Source organism: Patagioenas fasciata, chromosome 3 (assembly GCF_037038585.1).
Source record: "Patagioenas fasciata isolate bPatFas1 chromosome 3, bPatFas1.hap1, whole genome shotgun sequence".
Classification (NCBI taxonomy): Eukaryota; Metazoa; Chordata; class Aves; order Columbiformes; family Columbidae; genus Patagioenas; species Patagioenas fasciata.
In genome coordinates this window covers 24,806,875-24,828,282 of record NC_092522.1, presented here as the reverse complement: position 1 = coordinate 24,828,282, position 21,408 = coordinate 24,806,875, and the positions used below count along the sequence as shown (strand labels likewise).

Below are 21,408 nucleotides of genomic sequence, written 5' to 3'. Positions count from 1 at the left end.
TGGGGAACAAGTGTTTCTGGACTTCTTCCAGAAAATTCATCAGAAGAAACACACTGTGACACTCACATTACAAGGAAATCGCTTCCATATTCATGGCAAGCAAAGCACTGGAGGAGAGCATTTGACCCAAGCTACCAGCTGTATTTCTAAGGACTCCATCAACATCGCTCTACAATGCCAACACTTGTTGATCCCCAGGGGTTCACAGAAGGTGCAGTGCTGCCCAGTGCAAGCCGGTCTAACTGGGGCTGACCCCTGGCTGCACCATCATGTTCTCCAGCCCCATCAGTGATGTAACACACACGAGTGTGCGATGGACCTATTTTCATCCTGAAAGGTTGTTTGGGTTTTTTTAATTTAGGTAAGGCTGATGCTTTGCCAGCCCACCGGTCCCTCGTTCCCTACAAGCCCCGGTGCTCGGGGAACAGGGCAATGGAACGGGAGCACCCCGGGCCGCCGGGTCTCACCGCCCCGGGGCTCCACCAGCCCACCGTCCCAGCCGGCTGCCCCACAGCCAAAGGCCGGCCCGGCTCCCGCCTCGCCTCCGCCGAGGGGGGCAGCGCCCGGCCCTGCACCCGCCGCCCGGCGGTCTCGGCGGGGCGGCTCCCGGCGCCCCCCCCGCCCCGCCCCGCCTCAGGGGACCCGCGGCCCCGCGTCTCACGTAACGGCAGCGGAACCGCCGCGGGGCCTGAGGGATGCGGGGGGCCGCGGCCTAGGCCCAGCGGGGCCCCCTTGCCCTGCCCCGCCCCAGGGGCCGCTCTCCTCCCCCGGCCCCCCGGCCCCTCGCACGGGGCTCCGGGGCCGCGTCGGGAGCCGCCCGCCCCCGCACTCACATCTGGTACTCGTCGATCGCCTCCACCAGCTGCCCCCAGGAGTCGAAGTCGGTGCCTTTCCTGAAGCTGGCGCCCCAGCGCTGCAGGAGGCTCCGGGCCGCCTCCGACATAGCCCCAGCACTAGGGCACCATGCTCACCCCGGGCCGGGGCACCGCGCCGGGCAGCCGCTCCCGCCAGCCCCGCGCCCGCCGCCGCTGCCGGCCCGGCCCAGCCCAGCCCAGCCGCCGCGACAGCCAAACGCGGCGAGCACCTCCCGCCAGCGCCGCCCAGCGAGGTAGGCTGCGCCGGCCGCGCCCGCCCGCGCCATCGCTACCGAGGCGGCGGAACCCGCCCTGCAGTGAGAGGAGGGAGCAAAGCGGAGACTTCCGCCTCGGTATGTGTCATGGCGGTGGTCACGTGGCTCCCGAGGGCTCCGCCCTCCCAGCTGGGTCTCGGTGGCGGCGCCCGGGAAGGGACTGGAACGCTCGTCCGCTCCAGGCCGTGCCGCCGCGGGTGGGGCCCCAGGTAAGCAGCGGTGCCCCTGTGCACCACCACAGCCGGGTCACCCGTCCAGGAGGGCCGGTGCCGCCGCGGGCCACCGTCCCACTCCCTCTGTGATGTTGAAGAGTTCCTACCGAGGGAGGACTCTGGGGCATGGCCGTGCCTGTGTCAGCTGCCCCGGGAGGGACCGCAGCGGCGGGGCTGGCGGCCGTCGTTTGGGGTCACCCGGCGAAAGGAGCGGGATAGCCACGAAGATGATGAAGGGAGTGGAGGATCTCCCTTACGAGGAAAGGCTTGAGGGAGCTGAGGCTCTTTAGCTCGGAGGAGACCGAGGGGTGACCTCATTCATTTTTATAAATATGTAAAAGGGTGAGCGTCACGAGGATGGAGCCAGGCTGTTCTCGGTGACAACCAATGGTAGGACAAGGGGTAATGGGTTCAAACTGGAACACAGGAGGTTCCATTTAAATTTAAGAAGAAATTTCTTCTCAGTGAGGGTGCCAGAGCACTGGAACAGGCTGCCCAGGGGGGTTGTGGAGTCTCCTTCTGTGCAGACATTCAAAACCCGCCTGGACGCTTTCCTGTGTAACCTCATCTGGGTGTTCCTGCTCCATCCCCCCATTGGACTGGATGATGTTTGGAGGTCCCTTCCAATTCCTAACATTCCGTGATTCTGTGATAACCGGCGGGATCGATGCGGTCGGCCCGCCGTACCGCACGGGGGGATACCATCGGCTCTCCGCTGGCGTTGCCTGCAGCGGTGCGTGCATGACGTAGCGCCGAGAGGCGGGCAGGGCCGGGCGGAAGTGGCGGCGGGGCTGTGACCGGGAGCGTCCCGGTGTCAGGGAGGCCCGCAGGTGCCGGCGGAGCGCGGGGAGCCGGGTGGCTCCGCAGCTGCTGCGGGGGAAGAGGCCTCACACCGGGGCGGTCTGTGTGTGCCGCGGGGCTGAGGCACCGGGCGGGCCCCCGCCGAGCAAACCGCCCTGTGCTGTGCGAGGTGACGGCCGTTCGGCCACGGAAGGTCTCGTTGAGTGCCAGTCAAACCGCGCCCGTTCTGGGGTGCGAGCGAGCCGTGCCACAGCACCTTTCATCGGGCAACCAGGTGGGTGGAGGTTTATCCTGTCACGACAGGCGCTGACATGACAAACAAGCACTGACACGCTCAGGCAGGAAGGCCTGTGCGCTGGCAGGGCTCTGCTTGGCAGATCTCTTCTTTTACTTATTTGTAACAATATTTGTAACTATTGTAACAATCAACTTGGAGGTTCAGGAAGGTGCAGGGAGGGCTCGGGGCCCGGGTCCTACTCAGGGACCAGGGGCACTCCAGGTGCCTCAGCGCCAGGTTTGGTGAGGTCGTGACAGCCTGTGAGGATGCAGATCTCACAAGCTCTCTGGGCAACTTGTTCCTCAGGCTGACTGTCCTCACCGTGATTGAGCTGCTGCTTTTACCCAGTACAGACCTCCCTTGGTTTGACTTGTGCCCTTTGTGTTTTATCCTCTCATCCATTTTTCTTGTTGAAAGCTTGTAAAAGCATCTCATTGGAGTGCTTCTCTTATAAGGGCTCTCTGAAATGGAGGTAAAAGAGAAAAGATGGCCTATTTTAGCTGTACTTTACCCAAGTCTGGGGCATGTATGTATGTCCATGTATTCAGCAGCAGCGAGTGTATAATCACAGTTTCATCCAATATCAATGGTGCTACAACAAAAGGTTATATTGACCCAGTTGACTCAATGGTTATATATTGACTTAATGCAATATAATGACCTCATGGAATTGAAATACACCTACAAATGACATGCGGGGGTGACAACTGTGGTTGTTTTTTTTTTTTTTAAGAGTAAGAAAGTATGCAGTAATGTAGAACAAAGAAGGTTATATGTTTTTTGCCATACTTAGAATAGTTGCCTCAGAAAACATGTATTTCAACAGAGCGAAAGTTTCAAACAAAGCACATATAGGTTAAGGACAAGGTCCATGAAAGCTTAATGTTTCAAATGGGAAAAAAATTAATTTCATATATGTAGTTATATATAACTTTGCAAATTAATTTCTTTCCTAGTTGTTTACATTTGGAATATAGTTTTGTGAGCTGAGAAACATGACGTATATAGCACCTCAGTTGTACCTGTCCCTACAGCTCTTCATTTCTTTCCACATCTTAGATTTGGTGTAAACAACACTATAGAAAGATGACACACTGGTTTCATCGCAACCCTTTGAAGGCTACAGCTCCTGTTTCATTCAATTTTTATGGGGTAGCTACCACTCCAGCTGCAACAAAGATTTGCAAGTAAGTGTATTTACAATTAAATTCACTCTGTCTCTCACAGTTTGGAGGACATCCTTAAAAGTGATGGTTACTCTTCAGTTTTTGTTCTGAAGATGACTAGAAATGTGTAGGCTAGGAGACAATAAGACACTGATAACACTGAATATTTAGTTACAAAGAACGAATTATCCAGTTTTCAAGTCTCTTAGGGTATAGCAAGGCCTATTATCATAATGCAGAGGCAAAAGACCAAACATTTCATTGTCTTTCTGATGACTGTGCTTTCTTCTGCAAAAGATTACTTAAGTAATTTCCATAAGTGAATAAGGCATGAATGTTCTATTGTAGATAGGATTATAATGAAAAGAGATCTCATATTATCTTGCAGATCTATTCTTCTCTCTTCATATGCTCATCCCGTTCTAATGCTGAAGAATGTTCCTACTTTTTACTTCCATCCCCCTGCACCCAACCTCTCAGAAGATAACAGCATGGTTATTTTAGTTTGTGTCAGATTGATACTGAGTACTGATTATCTATTACTGTCTTTCCAGAATAGCTTGCACTTTAAACTAAAGACGCAATCACATGTATCTAGAGGAGAAAGGAAGTTTTTTTTTTTCCCTGTATTTGTTTGCATTGTCCTCATAAAGTACCTTGCCTTGCCTTCAGATAGCTACATAGAATGCTTAGCTTCACTTTCTTAGCCCAAAGGGTGGTCGTATGCATGGGTGGGTACTTTCATAATAGTACATTTTGAGGTAGAATTTCTTAGGTTTCTTTTTTTCTTTTTTTCCCCCCCTCCACACAGTGATTTGAGATTATCTCGAACACGACTTTTGGAGCTGTTTACAGACTCAAGTTGTAATCCAGAAATGATGAAGAATGCAACTGACTTGTACTTCTCACTCTTGCAAGGTAGGAAAGTTTATTAGCAATACTAATAATAAATTGGAAGGTGTATAATTTGAGTTGTAATGATAGTTCTCAGAATGTGTATTGTGCTAGTTTTCCGTAAAGAAGCTTTGCACTTTTTAGGAAGGAGAGTATCTTCACAGGTTCTATCCTTGATGCCAGTCATGGGTACTTGCCAGGCTCTTTCTACAACTTTCACTGTCCTTTGTGACCGTGCCAGTACAAAGTGTAGAAACTCCTCTTCTCTTGCTTTTAACCTCATTCTGCTTCCTGCTGGAGGAGAAAATGTTTATTTGTCTCTTAGATTGTGGTGAATTGCTTCTTAAGTATAAATTGAATTGATAGGCGTTGCTCTTCGGTGTAAATTTCTGGTTTGTCTGGTGCTAGATAGTAGACTTTTTGCACGTTTACCCTTCTGCTGCTGCTTGTCTTAGGTATAAACAGGTTCTTATTAGCATAGTATCCACATTTTCAGTAGATGGTCACCTGTGATGATGTGTTCACTTGAAAACTTTCTGCTGCCAATATTCTGATAACTCTCTCTCAGCAGTCAGGTGCTCGGGCAAGTTTCATAGGACTGAGTTGCAGGAATTAGCTCATTCATGGAAACTGTGTGATCTTTCACTCTGCTGGGAGTGAAGCAGCTCAAGTTGGTGTAGTTACCTTATTCTGTGGGGGTGTGTATCCTAATGAGACATTCTAGATAAGGTAACACGACAGACTGTGTTTGCTGCAGACAAGATTCAGAGAATTTCTTCAGGAAAGCATCATGCTTGGTTACATGAAAATACTGAGTATTTTCTGTCTTTGTTAACATGTGACAGCACCTAGAGCTATAGCCCCAATAGCTGCTGTTGCAAGTCTTGAGTTCTTGAAGTCTGCAAGACCTGATCAGGCCAAGGCCCATCTTGCTCCTCCCTGAAAAATTCCTTCTTGGGCCGCATATGCTGACATTTGTGCATCCCCTAACCTGAGCTTCATCCCACTCACTGCTGCTTTCTGGGAAGCTGGACATAAAGAACCAGTTTCCTGTAGCCCTGGAGACAAAAAGAGGTGATGACTGGGTGAGTCCGTGCTTGCAAGCCCTTTTTCATCCCCCTGTTGACCAGGCAACTTTTTTTGGAATATCCCGGTCGCCTCTATGTTGCCAGGGACAGTCACTCACTCACCTTCTGCAGCCTCAGCTGTCCCATACCTGGGTCCGTCCAACTCGCAACCAATCACCATATGGGCCATGCAGACATCTGCAGCATTTTCCTTGAGCCATCCCAGGGCTGACTGACAGGGTTCCGTTGGTAATCTGCTGGGCAAAGAGTTTCTTTTATAGCCAGTTTGGTTTTTGCATGTCTTGTTTTTGAGATACTGAGGAATAAATGCCTCAGCAAGTCACCTGAGTTTTTTGAGTGGTACAGCAAGAAACATTCCTTTATCTATATCCATATTGTCATTGATCGCCATTCCTTCATTACTTGTTTCTGTTTCTTACTTTGAGATTGCAAGTCTGTACATTTTTTTATTCTACAGGTTTTATCCTTTCACTGGATGACTCTTCTCAAGAATGCAAGTTGCGATATATTCAGAATTTCAAGTGGACGGACACATTGCAAGGCCACGTTCCGAGGTCGGTATGCTTTTATGGTTACAGGGAATGCAGCTGTTTGCTTCTGGTCTGTCACGTATATGCATGTGTATGAAGGAAAACTTAGAAGTGTAGAGAAATGTTGGACACAAAGTAATTTCCAAAAACTTGTTGCTTTGCATTTTTGCTAATTCCAGTACTGTATTAGGTGTTCTGAAGCATGTGTTGCCTTTATGTAAAGGTGTGATAACACATGATAATGGTACAAGGATCCATTGTGTCATAGTTGATCTACAAACTATATCTACCATTGGGATGAGCAGTACAAAGAAGAAACTTGAGAATATTGGTGAACTGAATATGATAACATAAATTGCTACAGTTAAAAACTTTTCCATTTGGCATTATTGCCTGACCAGTATCTTCTGAGGTTTTTTTGAAGTACAGATGTTGTTGAAGATGTGATTTTGTTCTTGTCCTCTGAAGCTCCTAGTACATGTACCCCTTGTACAAACAAACAAAGCTTCTGTTTTAAGTAGGAATATAGATCTGTAACCTTCTGGATTATTCAATCCTCTCTTGCTATTGTAGATAATTGTGTTGTATAACCACACTTAAAAATTTGTCAAGCTTTATCTAGAAGTGCTCGACTTCCTCAAAGCTGCTTTCGCCCTTGGAAGACAATCTATTGATTAAGACCTTCTTCTAATTTTCTGATGGTCATACACACTTTTGTGTATGACATTATTCCTCCTACTCCCACACCTTTCTTTAAAATATTACTAGTTCCTAAGATATACTGAGCTTTTGATTGCAAGCTCACTTGTTTCAAAGACCATGTTTCTAGCTTCTGAAATTTCCTGCTATTTGCACACACCATTTGACTGCAGTTACATAAATACTTGCAAGAACATTCATTTGAGGGAGATGTAATAGAGTCTGACTTATTAACTTAGCAGCCACAACTTTAAAGTAGACATTCCAGAGCAAGGCTTTCCACAAAATGTGCCTTCTTTTTTTAAAAAAAAAGGAAAAATGTCAGCCACACCCAAAACTAAACAAATCTCAAGTTACTGTTTTAAAATAAAAGTTCCCAAATGGGAAGGGTAGGCATGTGAATGTGGGAAATTGTAACTATGAGCTCTTAAAGGGAATAAGTAAAAATTGAAGTCTCTTTTAGGCAGTTCAGCAAGTAGGAGGTTCTGAATTTGAAATTGTTTATTTCTTAAATGAAAAGTATTTTATGGGGAGAAATATCAACCTATGCTATGTGACCTATCAGCAGAGAGAGCTAGCCAGAACAAAATGGAAATAATTAAATTGTTTGGGGGTTTGTCTGGGGGGTTTTTGTCTCTTTCTTTAGCGCTCAGCAGGATGCAGTGTTTGAACTGGTTTCCATGGGATTTAATGTTGCTCTGTGGTACACAAAATATGCATCAAGACTTGCTGGAAAAGAAGAGTAAGTGTTTTTTCTTTTCTTAGTAATTCCATTACAACAATATTCCACCAAAAAATTTAGCAGATTCTGAGTGTTGACTGCTGTAGTGCATGTCCAACTGAGACAGCAGGAGTTCACGGAGGCTGTTGGCCTTCGTTCATGTGCTGTGATGCCCAGGTGCGCTTCAGTCCCTTCTTGCATCTGTGAACAAAGTGTACTAGTACCATGTGGCTGTGGCATAGAGAGCGCGTCAGCTGTAAATAAACCCTTCCTCAGTCCTGCTCCGAATGTCCAGGTACAAAACTGAGATTCTCAAAAGCTTTGGCTTTTAACACTGAGGCTACCTTTTACTTGAAAGTCATTACAAGGTCTTGCATTTCTTTTTTCAAGGGAGTTCTATTTGATTATTTAATGATTAGACACTGTAAGAAACTTCATTACCATGAGTGTAGCACAGCAGAGGCACAGGTTGCTGTGAGAGTTAGTGGACTCTCCATTCTTGAAGGATTCAAGATTCATCTAGACAAAACCACAACTGACCTCATCGACCGTTGGTGATAGTCCTGCTTCAAAGCAGGAGGTAGGACTAAATGACACTTTTCTAACTAAAATTTCATTGATTCGTTCTGCATTCTTAGTATAACTGAAGATGAAGCAAAAGATGTTCACAGAAGCCTGAAGATAGCAGCTGGGATTTTTAAACACCTGAAGGTAGAAAAACTGTCTTTGCTGTCCATTCTCTAAGTTGTCTTCAAGTACTTGAAAAGGCTTTGTTTTTCTGACGAGGTTGTTGAATAAACAAAAGCCTCAGGCTATCTGACTGATAGAGGAAAAAAAAGAGGTATTAATGTGTTGTGCTACCACTCAATCCTTGCTACTCTTTCCCAGTGGCAGTGGAAGAGTGACTGGTCTGTCTGCCCAGTAGCACATGCGAGCCATGCAACTGGTCATGTTGGGACCTTCACTCAGTGTCCTATCCATTTAGGACTTGCTTTGCATTGATAGCACTGGTATTAAGCCTAAACTAACTCTGAGATTTGCTTTATACTTAGGAAAGTCATATTCCAAAATTGATTACGCCTGTGGAAAAGGGAAGAGATTTAGAAGCTCGGCTTATAGACTCTTACATCATACAGTGCCAAGCTGAAGCTCAAGAAGGTATCTTCGAATATATGTGTTTGTTGGGGATGGGAAATGACAGTCTCTGTGGCTTTCTGGGACATCTTGTGGAATCTACTTGCTGTGGCTTCATGGGGTGGGTTGCATTTAAAGAAACTGAAGTTAAAATTATAGGAGAAAGATGCCAAAAATCAGTCTGATATTACAGATGTAACCACTGTGGAAGAACATTCTTCCCCTCTTCTTTTTTCCTTTCATGCAGTCTCTTTACCACCATGCTTACCTAACATAAATCCCAACTTCCTTTACAGCATATGTTTACCAGACTAACCTTCAGATTAACCTTGCTTCAGGTTTTTGATTAATTTGGAATCATTCTATCTAAAAAACAATCTGTCTTTATTCTGCAGTTTGCTTGACTGCACAATGCTTGTTTTCTCCTCACACAGGGGTTTTTAAATGCTAAATGCCTTCTTTGATTCAATGTGACATTTACAATTAAATTTTCAACTGTGGTGTGGATTTATTTTTTTTTTTCAGTGACTATTGCTCGGGCTATTGAGCTGAAACACAATCCAGGACTAATAGCTGCTCTTGCTTATGAAACAGCTAACTTCTACCAAAAAGCTGGTAAGTGCCTTGTTTTCTCTCCTTAGTGACCTGGTTTATGCCTTCTTGCCAGCAGACTTACTTCACCCACCCATCAATTGCAGTATTAATACTGTTTCTAAGGGGATGTGCTTTGTATATTTAGCTTCTGTTTAGTGCATTTGAGGCTTCAGTTATCAGTTTAACAGATATATTTTGATAAGACCTTTTGTTTCTGTGGGAATCTTTTTCTGTAGCTCATGGTAGGAAATGTTAGTGTGGGGAGAAAGAAGACAGGGTAATATCTTGAGAATATGTAATAACAACAAACAAATGGCTTGATGTAAATGAAGTGTGTTTCAGCTGTCATTGGGCAGCAGATTATGTTGCAGACTGTGCAGCGGGCTAATTATGTACATCCTTCCAAATGAGTGACCTGATCTGTGGGCTTGCTGAGGCAAGTGGGAAAAGTGCAGAAATACAGGAGTCAGTATAACATATGTACGTTATTATAGGTCACTACTTGAAATGCTGCCTAAAAATACTTAGGAAAATTAGCCTTCCAAACATAGAAAACAGCAGTTTCAGGAATTCTAGGGACAACTGCATGATAGCTCAATAAACTGCGTATTTTTGTGGTTTTTTCTCAGTTTCTCTGTGCCTTTGCAGGAGTAATTTATGTCTGGCTACTTTGTAGTTAAGATCTATTGCTAAGTTTAAGAACTCTGTCTTTTGAGGGGGAGGGGGCAGATTTTTCTTTATGGAAATGCCTTAAAGAATAACTTTACATATGAATTCGCAGACCAAACGTTATCCAGTTTGGATCCAACCTATGCAGGTAAATGGCGGAAGTACTTAAACTTGAAGACCTGTTTCTATATGGCCTATGTAAGTACTTCGGTTGACATCAGTCACAGTTTTTAATATTGTGTAAGGGCTGGATGGGTAATGGGGGCTCAGTATTGCCCTGACTTCCTTTCCATGCTGTGAAGAGAGACCGTGCAGTGTCAAGGGCCTTTAAAGTGTTTTTGTTGAGCCAAGGGAAACTACTGCAGTGTGGAATTTATTGTGATTACATATTGTTAAGTGAAGCCATTTCAGTTGATCATAATACTTGTCTTCCATTATCTTAGTCACAATCTATTTCTAGGCAACATTCTGAGCTTATCATCTTTTTGAAGACCCTGAATGAAACTGCATCAAGTAATGTTTAGGTACCATTCCAAGTGCTGTCCCTTTTTGTGTAACTGATCTCTTAGCAAGTATGGTGGCACTTGGAATCATCAGCTGCTCAGTTTGCACTTTATTTCTCACAACCTGACGCAGCCTGTAATCTGGCTCTTTCATTCTGTAAAAAAAGGCCTAAACCAAGCATCTGACACAATTGTCTTTCTCTTTTAAACCTGTAGCTGAAAGCTGGTTGCCTTATCAGCAAGTTTGAGAGGTGAGAGAGGGTCAGAGCTGTGGTATCTTGTGTTCTTTTTTTTAATTTGTGTAAGATGGGCAAGGGTAGATTTGGGTAACACTTGCTATACTTTCAGAAGAGACATTAACGGAAGGTATGAGGGTGAGCGTCACGAGGATGGAGCCAGGCTCTTCTCAGTGACAACCAATGATAAGACAAGGGGTAATGGGTACAAACTGGAACACAGGAGGTTCCATTTAAATTTAAGAAGAAACTTCTTCTCAGTGAGGGTACCAGAGCACAGGAACAGGCTGCCCAGTGAGGTTGTGGAGTCTCCTTCTCTGGAGACATTCAAAACTCACCTGGACACCTTCCTGTGTAACCTCATCTGGGTGTTCCTGCTCTGGCGGGGGGATTGGACTGGATGATCTTTTGAGGTTCCTTCCAATCCCTAACATTCTGTGATTCTGTGATTCTGTATACAAGGTAAGCATTAGTTCATGGGATTGTTCCTTTACCTATGGTAGTTAGTATTTAAACTCAGCAACTCCTTCCTGACAATAGAAAAGAAGCCATTCAGTTATCACAATACTGTCCTCATACATAAGTGTGAAGGAATGGAACTTTTTGGGGTGGAAAAGTTATTTGGACTATGGCAAATTATCTCAAGCAGCCAAATGCCTCATCTCTGCTGGATTCAAGGACGTTTGTTTCAGATGCATTTTTTGAGTGTTGAGGTGATTGTAGTTTTTGGAGTTTTTGCTTTGTAAACTTGACTGGGATTCATCCTCATTCTGTGGTGGGACTTAATGCTGGATATTGATATCAAGAGAAAGAGAGGTTTAAATTAGAGTATACGCTAGTGCTTTTGGTAAAATGACTTTCATGAAGCTCAAAATTACTCTTGACTAGACTTAAGCCAGCTTACTTCATACCTGCGTCATGGTGTTTGTGTTGAACCGCATTGTTCAGTGAACACCGCTCTGAATTGCGTTCCCAAATTATCAGCTACCTGCTGGGAATGGCAGCTTCAGACAGGTGCAGCTCTGATATAAGGAAGAGCTGAGGTGAATTGGCGCATGAAGAGCCCGATGATGTTGCTAACAATTTTGTCCTCCCCTCTTAGGCATACTGTTACCATGGCCAGACTTTGCTGGCGAGTGATAAATGCGGGGAAGCAATCAGATCTCTGCAGGAATCGGAAAAATGTAAGTGTGATTGAGACAGGGTCTGATGATGACGTCTCTCTTATTTTGCCATATGGTGTTTTTTTGGTCTCTTAGAAACTTAAGATTTTATCTGTCACCTGGTGAAAATCCAGCACACTTCCGAACAGAGACAGTGTATTATTCTTTGTCTTACCAAAGACTGTTTTGTAACAGTGCTGCAGGAAATTTCATCCTCACTTCTTAAGCTGTTGAAGATTGGCTTGGAGCTGCCTGCAATACAGTGTGAAAATCAATTGTCTGGTCATTGCTTTTTCTGGTCTGGATGTTAAATTACTGCAGCCTTTTCTACTTTGGAGGTTGCTCTGTCTTATGTTAAATAGGAAAGCTAGACCACATTTGATTGTTTTTTAACTGGTTTCAGTAACTTATTTCCTTTCTGTTAATCTTAAAGGTAGTTTAAAGGAAGTTTGCAGTACTTCAGGGTCTTCTGCCCATCCTTTTCCCTTCAAAGCTATTGTTACCCTGATGGCCCACGCTGTGTAACTTTACCACAATATATAAAAAAATGCTCAGATCATCAGACTGGAAACTTTTAATATTAATTGTTAAAATAAATAAAAATAATTTATTAAGAACAAACTAAACTGGATTACTTTCAGTAAACCAAATACTGTGGTTTTTACCATACCTACTGTTCAGAGAAGAGTGCTCCTTTTCCCACTCCATATTAAGTATTTTTTATTTCGAAGCATCTGCTGTGCATGGACACCTTCATACCCTTTTTTTCCCTACCATGTGGCACAGTTCTTAGGCTTATTGTTGTATTTTGCCCCACATTTAAGAATGCTTTCCTGCATCTTCCTACCCAAAAAGCTATCTTTTATTTTTTTGTGTTCCTAGTTACTTTTTGGATGTAGTAAATCTTGACTGGAAGTGCTGCCTTTGAGGTAGTTTATTTTTGTTTCTAAAAAGCAAGAAGCCTGAATGGATTCTGGTATCTCCTAAAACTGAAGCACTGTAGATCAGAACCATGATTTAACAGTCACCATAAATGATTTTTATTACATTTCTTTCTTGCAAAGTTTTTGCCAAGGCTGAAGCATTGTGCAAAGAATATGGAGAAACCAAAGGGCCTGGGACTACTGCCAAACCCTCTGGACATCTCTTCTTTAGGAAATTAGGAAGTTTGATTAAGAACACACTAGAAAAATGCCAGAGAGAGAATGGATTCATGTAAGTAATCTGTGATTGGTACAGTACTCTATATGAACTGTTATTACCTTGTTTGCCTTTATTTCAAGATGGGATAGTAAATTTTACTCTTCTTAGATTCCTTCAGAGCATGGCATGTAACTTCAAGATAAATTTGCAATTCCCTAATTTGATCTTAGCAGATTTGCTATGGGTCTATGCTGTCACCTTCCTTGTGTTCTGTGCCAGCCCATTGGGGTGGGTTGGACTGACGTGATGGAGAAGATAAGCAGTTTTCTTCCTTCATTCCTCACCCACTTCGTTTCTTTTCCTTCTGCACAAGAAAAAGTCCTGCAGTGGTTGCTGTGTTGGTCCAGTGCCTTCTGCCCAGCTGCTGGGATCTAGTAGGCAAAAGAGGACAGAGGGTAAATGGAGAAGACTGGGAGCTAATTCTGCTTTGCTGGCAGGGAGGTCAAAACACGGGCTGAGAGAGTTGGGGCTGTTCAGCCTGGAGAAGGGCCTGGGCAGAACTTATTAGAGCCTTTCAGTGCTTAAAGGGGGCCTATAAGAAAGATGGGGACAGACTTTTCAGCAGGGCCTGTTGCGATAAGACAAGGGGTGATGTTCTTAAACTAGAGGAGATTTTCAGGCTAGACATAAGGAAGACATTTTTTACAATGAGGGTGGTGAAACACTGGCCCAGGTTGCCCAGAGAGGTGGCAGATGCCCCATCCCTGGAGACATTCAAGGCCAGGCTGGATGGGGCTCTGAACAGCATGATCTGGTTGAAGATGTCCCTGCTCATTGCAGGGGGTTGGACTGGATGAGCTTTGAAGGTCCCTTCCAACCCAAACTGTTCTATGACTATATGATTCTACGTCTTCAGTCAAGAATATGCTTAGGGTGCTAGGAGCTTTACCAGCCGAAGTATAATTTATATTGTGGATTGGGCTTTCTGTTAGTTAATGCCCCTTCCCAAAAGAGTTTGGAAGCAGTTTAAAATAGCAAGATTAGTTTGGTTTTAGAATTCGTTTACTCATTTCTTTGTCCTCTCCCCTTTTCTTATGATGTAGTATTCCATAACATGTTTGTTATTTCCTTTTTTATGATATTTAAAGACCTGCATAATAGTGGAATTGACTAAACTAAAAGGATTGTCAAGTACATCAAGCTGAACTGCAGATAGGAAGAGAAATTCTCAGCTCTGCTTTTAGTTCTACTCACCAGTGTCATAGCTTACAACAGCAGCATGCAGGAGATTTCAACAAATCCATGTTCCTCTAGAAACACACTTTAAAGAGAAACCAGATACCCATTGACCTTTTTTGGGGGGGTGCCTCCCACAGAGCTCTGCTGCAGAAGAGGAACAAAGTAGCATGTGTCAGTATTTGCCAGTTTTCAGCTCTTGCTGGTTTGCCGAGGGTAGATTTATACCCTCATTCAGGCTTTATGTTGTAGCAGGTCTTCGTGGGTGTTGCAGTGTGGTTGCTGTTACGCACTGTGGCACATTAAGACTGATACAGGAAAAGAACTGTCGTCTTCATCTTCCTTGGGAAGTATTTTAAGTCCTCGTTTAGATTTTGAAGGTCTTTTAGGACAAAAGGTGCTCTTCTTATTGAACACGCTGGGAATAATGGCTATTAAATAGGAAAAAACCCACCAAGCTATTAGGCGATGAACAATACCAAGAAGGAATTGCTTTTGTTCTTGTGAAACTTGCTGACAGAAGGCATGTTGGAGGGTGCCTTCATGAAATGGAAGAGCGCAGCAGTGATTACCACTGTAAAAACCCAGATTGTTTTTCTTTAGAATTGCGAAGGAGGCTTGCAGAGATAGCACGTTGTGTTTTAACTGTGTTGCTTGATTCTATTACAGCTATTTTCAGAAGGTGCCAGCAGAGGCTCCCCAGCTGGAACTGAAAGCTAACTATGGCTTAGTAGAGCCTGTTCCTTTTGAATTTCCTGCCTTGAACGCACATTGGACTCCTGAAGCACTCGCAGCATTTGATCTCACCAAGAGGCCGAAGGATGACACTGTAAGATAATATTATGTACTGTTATTTCCCATTAGCTTTATTTTGTGTATAATAGGGAGTTACTTTTTGCTGTTCTGTAATGCTCCCCAGCTCAGTGCAGGACACAGACACGAGGCTACCACTGAGCTCACATTTCCACTGTACTGGGAGGCAAGGCAGTTAACCTCTCTGCCTCTGGAAATTAGGAATCTTCTTTTCTCTAAGTGCTGAAAAGGAGGAAATTCTTTATAAGATGCTGAAATATTACAGGAGTGAATGCTATATAAAGATTCTTTTTTCAGAAAAGGATTCATTTAAGGATGCTGAAACAGAGAATATTAGGCTTTTCTCCCTTGCTTGAGGCTTGCTCAAAGCCTTCAGCCTTGAAAAGAGGGGGGCTATTAGATTAGAATATGTAAAGTTAGCTGTGCATAAAAATACCGTGCAGACACAGTGGTTGATACGTGTGGTATTTAGGGTTTTTTTTTCCTTCTTTTTTGCAGACTAAACCAAAACCAGATGAAGAAGTAAAACCTCTGAAGGAACCAGATATAAAGCCTCAAAAAGACAGTGGATGCCACATTTCTTAAGTGCCAATAAGTGCTTTGATTTCACTTTGAAACTCTATTAATTGGACTCTGGGGCTTTAGTTCTGATCTCCCTTTTTCTGATTCTTTTTTTTTAATTTAGAAGACTAATTTAATTTACTTGTGTTAGTACGCGTCTATAATTCTCGAGAATGTGGTGGATTTCTAGGAGTTTATTTATATCTGACTGATTTTTGGTTTTAGTGGGATATCACAGAATGAGCGGGCTTAAATGTTCCTGTTGTGCCTCTAGAGAGTTTCTTTTTGTGGGTTTAGTTTCCACCCACAAATAGCAAAGGAAGTATCATGTTTGTAGCACTTGAGGATTTTTCCATTAAATTATATGCTCTATAATGTCAAATTCTGCAAACAAAAGTTTGCATGCACCATTATATTTATTCAGGTTTTGTCATTTAGGCTTAACACCCTGTCATGTTCCGATTCACTCAATTGTAGTGAGTGAGGAAAATCTGTGTTTGGTTTGTAACACTCCTATGATATTTCATCGGACTTTCACAGAACTTGGAAAACCTTAGGTTCGGCGTAACTGGAGCACAATTTATATTCTTCTGAAATGATTAGCCTCCATTCCTCTGAAAATTAGGGTTCTTATGTCAGAATTTGTAGTAAGGTACTTTAGCTCGTCTGTCCTTATATTTAAATCCTTTCATATCAAAGTATATGTGAAAGTGATGCAGCAAGTAATATGAAAGTGCTTAAAAGTAACGCATCACAGTGTCATTCATGTGAAGTTTTTGAATATTGAAAGATTTGGTAAGTTTGAAAGCTGCAGACAGTTAAAATCTCCTGGCACTAAAGAAGCTCCATCTGGGTGCATACAGTGGTCATGCATAAGGTAATGGAATGGTAATGAAGATGCTGTGTTTCCGTCTGGATAGAGTCTACAAGCTGTTAGGAGAACAGGCAGGAAAGGTGAGCTGAAGAGCTGGTGACACAACTGGGAAGCCAAGCTCGAGATTTCCTTTATGCCATATAAACACGGCTATTTCTCAGCTTTTGCAGTATTGCACTAAAATCAGCTCTTTATGAAGAGAACTTGTCAAAAGCCAAGCCCAGTCAAGACTGAGAAAGAAAGTATTTTGTAGAACTTGCTTCTTCCATTTTTGCCTGCTGTGGAAAATGTGATAACGTTCTTTAGTGCTGAGCACTGCAAAACACCTGTGTCAACAAAAACATAACTTTCTGATTTGCTGCAAATGCAAAAGAATATGATTCGTGTGTTTAAGTCAGGGCCTTGCAGTCTCTGGGTGCCGGTTGCTGCGCTTCACTTTACCTGAGAAAGAAACTGAACAGCCTGAAAATGTTCCAGTTTCAACAAAACATGATTGCATATGCACTTATATGTATACAAGTTGTTTCAATAAGATGGACCAAACATGTTACAATTAAACAAAAATTTACACATGGTTTAATGACTTATCAAGTTTTAGTAATATTTTTATAAATGCTCTATGTTCCCTCCACCTGCTGTATGGTCTATAAGAGTTACATTTGTGGGTGTTTCACGGTTGCAGAGATACGGACCTAATTTGAAATCACTATCTTTTTGAAACACCATGTACTGTAAATATGTTCCTCATTTTGTACTGCTTAGATCAGTTAATCTTCCACTGTGTAATAATTCACTGCTTCTGTTAGAAATCTTTGATGGGACTTAGAGTAACTTAGCTTAGAGGGGCCAGTGTGTAGCTCCTTGAAGGCCAACAAAAGTGGTTGAGGAGGTTAATAGGAAACTCAAGACTCTTCCTGAGATACTGGACCAAACTACAGAAATCAGTGCTGCAAGAGGCAGAGAGGATCTTAATGCTGGCTCTAGTGGGTAAATCAAGTGCAGAACTCATTGCTTCCAGTGATGGATATTTTTTCTTTCAGCCAGTTCTGGACACAAAAATAAGTGTAAAATCAGCTGAATTGCTTTGGAAGAAGTTTCTGTTCTGCACGGGCTTGGGTGGATAGAGAATAATAAGTAAGAAGAAGAATTTATATGTAAAATTGATCTGTTTCTTCTGATGCAGCACAGGGATCTGGGATATGTTTTATGGAGAGTTTCTCAGATCTGTTTATAACTTGATCAGTTGACTGTTTAGTCTTCTTGCATTATTAAAAGACCAGCTTACGTTTTGCCAGAATGGAGCATAGACCTGCTTTGCCTATGCAGATTTTAATTCTCCTGAAAATGTATTACAGCTATAGTCATCTACATTTGCTTAGCCTGCCCGCCCCCTTAAGGATCAAGATGCATTTAACTCAGTTTCATAATAAGGATTTTTTAGTTACTCATTGTTTTTCAGATGCCTGTGTGTGTTCATATGTAGATGTCTCAACCTAATTAATTTTCTTTCTGGCAGACTAGATTCCATTTTCCCTCCTCCCCTCATTTTCCCTTGCATCTGCTACACACTGTGGCACAGACTTACCCTTGTTTGTTAATGCCTGTGTGGGTGCTGGGACTCATTTCCAATGAGGCTTTTGCCCATGGGTGTGTTTCAGTATACGGTTATCTTAAAATATAATGAACAGATCATGACTAAATCTTTCCTAAACAACTTCTTAGGAAAGATTATTTCATGGACTTGCAAATCTTAATTCTTTGGACGCTTTCTTAAACCAAGTGGTTTGTTTGAATCAAGTTCACTGTAAATAGTTTGGGGCATAACCAAGTGGATTGTGTCAGATTATGGCATTACTTAAGCCTAGCTGTGTAACCTCTTATGCCATAGCTGTTTCAGTAAATATGATGTAGTAGTTTAAAAATAGACTAATGGAACAAACGAATTCACTTAACATGTGTTGCTTTTCAAGACAAACTTTGTTTACTTGTAGTTAAAATCCTATGGCAAACATTGGATAGTTTTACCAAAAACCAAGAAACTGGAGACTGTTTAGTTTGCAAAGCTTAGAGAGCTTTGAGTCAACGAGCAGTTTTTTCTTTGGTTTTGTTGGGTAGTAGCAAGAAGTATTAATTGTAAATAGTATTTAGGTTAACTGTCCAATGTGCTTGAGAATATGGATGAATTGACTGGGAGTTTCAGTTTAATCCAGAAACCTAGCAGCCACATTCCTTCTATTGTGATTTCCTTTAGTAATTTTTGAGAATGAGGTATTTTGAATGGTGACTTTTTAATACTCTAATGCTGCAAGAGCCTGTTTTTGTGGCCTCTCTCTGGTTTTAAAGGCCCTCATGGCTAAAACTGCAAATCTTGTTGATGTAAATAGTCTTTAAAAATTTCTGCCCAGTCTGAACTAGGAAAAAACTGCAGCTAAATAAGTACGGAGTGCTGGGCCCTCTGTTTTATGCATTTAAAATGCAATGATTGTCTTTAATCTACTATAAAATGAAGCATAAAGCTCTTTGTAAGATTTCTATTTAAATACCTTCCTCCATGTATTTAAATACACATCTTGTATGTTTTGTGTTCCTGCGTTTACCGTAGTTAATCTCCATCCAGCATGTGACACTCCTAGAACCGAGGGACTAATTTGGCCTTTGGATGCTCATGTCTGACTCCCACTGGATTCACTAGAGGAATTTTGCCTGTCAGCCTAAGGATGACGTTTGGTCACTTAAATGTTCAGCATGAATATGTGGTGCATCTGTGATGATGATATTGGTTCATAGGATAAGCACGAAACCAGATCCATGTATCTGGGTAGAATACAGTCAGCTCTGCACTTTATAAATTTCCAGTGTTGCCATTTTGGTACAATAAGGTTGTAAAGACTCCTTCCCGACATTTTAATTTTATTGCACTGATTTCAGTACCGTGCGGTTGGTAAGATTTTTATGGGAAATGTTACTAAAATGTATTTTTAATTGTGTATAAAATAAACTCGTGAAGTATATCTCTACCTTTAGCGTGAGGAGGACATGAGAGGAGGCAGTAATTCATCTGCTTTCCCTGTCAATTCAGAGAAACAAAAAGTTTCTGTCTGTTGGCTGTGGGATGATATGTTACATCCCATCCCTGCACCTAGTGTCTAAACTGAAGGTTCAGCATTAACATAAATACTGTTGTGTTTTTGTTGTTTTTTCCTTCCTCTAACTGGTCCAGTTGAGTGAAGAATAAAGCACAGCAAGTATGACTGGCATGGAAGAGCCCCTGTAATGGGTACCTGTCTCCAGATTTTGAGTGCAGCATAATGGCTTTTCCATAACAACAACTGGATTCGCTCAGTTCTTTCCCCACTGGTGATGCTCTCAAATCCAACAAATGTCACATGGTAACCGAGGGAGTCCTTGATCAGCTTTTTATGTAGGAAGGTCTGCCTCCCTGGGTGCTGGTGCCTTCAGGGATTACAACCTTCTCGATGCCATCCTGTACTCTGAATAATCAAACTTCAGTGGAATCAGCTCTGACAAGATTGACCGAGCAGCCTTATTTTGTGAAGACAGTCACCATGCAATCTTAAGCTTCACAGTTTGAAAATTTGTACATAATTGCAAGTTTCAGAATACCATTTAAAATAAACAATCTTAATATGTCAAGTTTTTGTTTCATCATTTAAAATTTTAACTATAGTAGCAAGAGAGTCTGTCTTGAATGTTAATTACTCCGATTTAATGAAAATGTAATAATTCTAGAGAATACTTTATCCTTGCAGTATGCCCAAAGGATGACATAAATGAGCAAGATATGCGAATTTGGTGCATATGGAAGTAGTAGCTAGAATGAAGCAGTTTGAGTCATGGAGCAGGAAGAGAGGAGGTAGAATTTCCAAAATTATGTTAAAAGACAAAGTAATTTGGTATGATTTTGTATGCCCATACAAAATCCTGGTGCTTGCAAAGTTCTGTGACATTGTAGGGTGTTCTGTGTACTATGTGAAAGGGTTATTAGGGATGTGCACGTTCCTGGCCACCTCTCTGCATTGCCAGCAGGTGCCAAATGTGTTTTTTCATTGCCAGAGGCATGATTTACTCTTCCAGTTTTTAGTGTAAATATACACTAATGCTTTTAGCTTCTTGGGCTTTAGCACAGTTTCTAGAAGAAAAAAAAAAATAGTCTCTATTGGACTCTATTTCCTTCTAAAAGAAATCTTTTTCCCTCAATAAGGTACTTTGAAAAAAACCTACAGAAAAATGTTTTCATTCATGCATGTTGTGACTACAGTAGAAGTATCTAGAACTGATTCTGTAATCTTTTTCCTCCTTCTTAGGGATTTAAAGGATTTCAGTTTCTATGTAGTCCTTAGAGAATAAGAATTGGTTTTCCATCTAAAACTGTCTTCTATTTCATTTTGATAATATCAAATAATGTTAAAAGAATGTGAAAGCTGGACCATCTTGAATGTAGCATTTGGAATTTGACAATATCCTGGATATCAACTTTAAGACAAACCTTCCTCCCTGGTTTAGAAACCAAAGTTTTTCTAGTTTACAAGTTGGTGGGGTTTGGTTGGTTGGTTGGTTTTTTGTTTGTTGGAGTTTTTTTGTTTGTTTTGTTTTGGAGGTTTGTTTTGTTTTGTTGTTTGTTTGCCTTTTTTTATTTCTTTCCTGATATCAGGTTCATCCAATCAACCAGGGAGCCAAACAAACAGGTTGTTAAATTTGAAGAGTGTCACTTTAGCGTATAACTGCCAGGCTGGGTTTTTGTTTTCCTTTCCTCCATAAAGAAAGTAATCTTTCCACCAGCAACCTTCTATTAGCTCTGAAACAGATTTCCAGGTCATGGAAACGTGCTGGTTTGTGTTGGGAGCTCCAGAAGACCCACAATTTCCCTCACATTGGTTTGAAACCAGCTGGTGAGTTACTTGGAATGCTTTTCTTCAGACCTCAGCAAGTTGAGCAGCTCCTGGA

The 21,408-nt window shown here is 42.4% G+C and overlaps 2 protein-coding genes across 5 annotated transcripts in view; one reads left to right on the top strand and one right to left on the bottom strand.

Annotated features, from left to right (window-relative positions):
- The window catches only part of AIDA (axin interactor, dorsalization associated), a 31,327-nt gene extending 30,267 nt beyond the window's left edge, over positions 1-1,060 (bottom strand). For all 3 annotated transcript variants that reach the window (XM_065833608.2, XM_065833609.2, XM_071805961.1), the window contains exon 1: positions 834-1,060. In XM_065833608.2, coding sequence (XP_065689680.1) covers positions 834-943 — 110 coding nt within the window. In that variant the 5' untranslated portion in view covers positions 944-1,060. The remainder of the gene's footprint in view (positions 1-833) is intronic.
- A 147-nt stretch (positions 1,061-1,207) lies between these two features.
- BROX (BRO1 domain and CAAX motif containing) lies at positions 1,208-20,097 on the top strand. Of its 2 annotated transcripts, none has more exons than XM_065833942.2 (13): positions 1,208-1,338; positions 3,479-3,606; positions 4,397-4,503; positions 6,025-6,121; positions 7,443-7,538; positions 8,156-8,228; positions 8,570-8,675; positions 9,177-9,266; positions 10,027-10,112; positions 11,756-11,837; positions 12,881-13,031; positions 14,865-15,024; positions 15,507-20,097. In XM_065833942.2, exons 1-13 carry the CDS (start codon positions 1,210-1,212, stop codon positions 15,591-15,593), a joined length of 1,392 nt encoding a protein of 463 aa, XP_065690014.2. In that variant the 5' UTR covers positions 1,208-1,209; the 3' UTR covers positions 15,594-20,097. The 2 variants fall into 2 exon arrangements, with proteins under 2 accessions (XP_065690014.2, XP_065690017.1); XM_065833945.2 differs by lacking the exon at positions 1,208-1,338 and adding an exon at positions 2,099-2,416.
- The last annotated feature ends 1,311 nt before the right edge of the window (positions 20,098-21,408 follow it).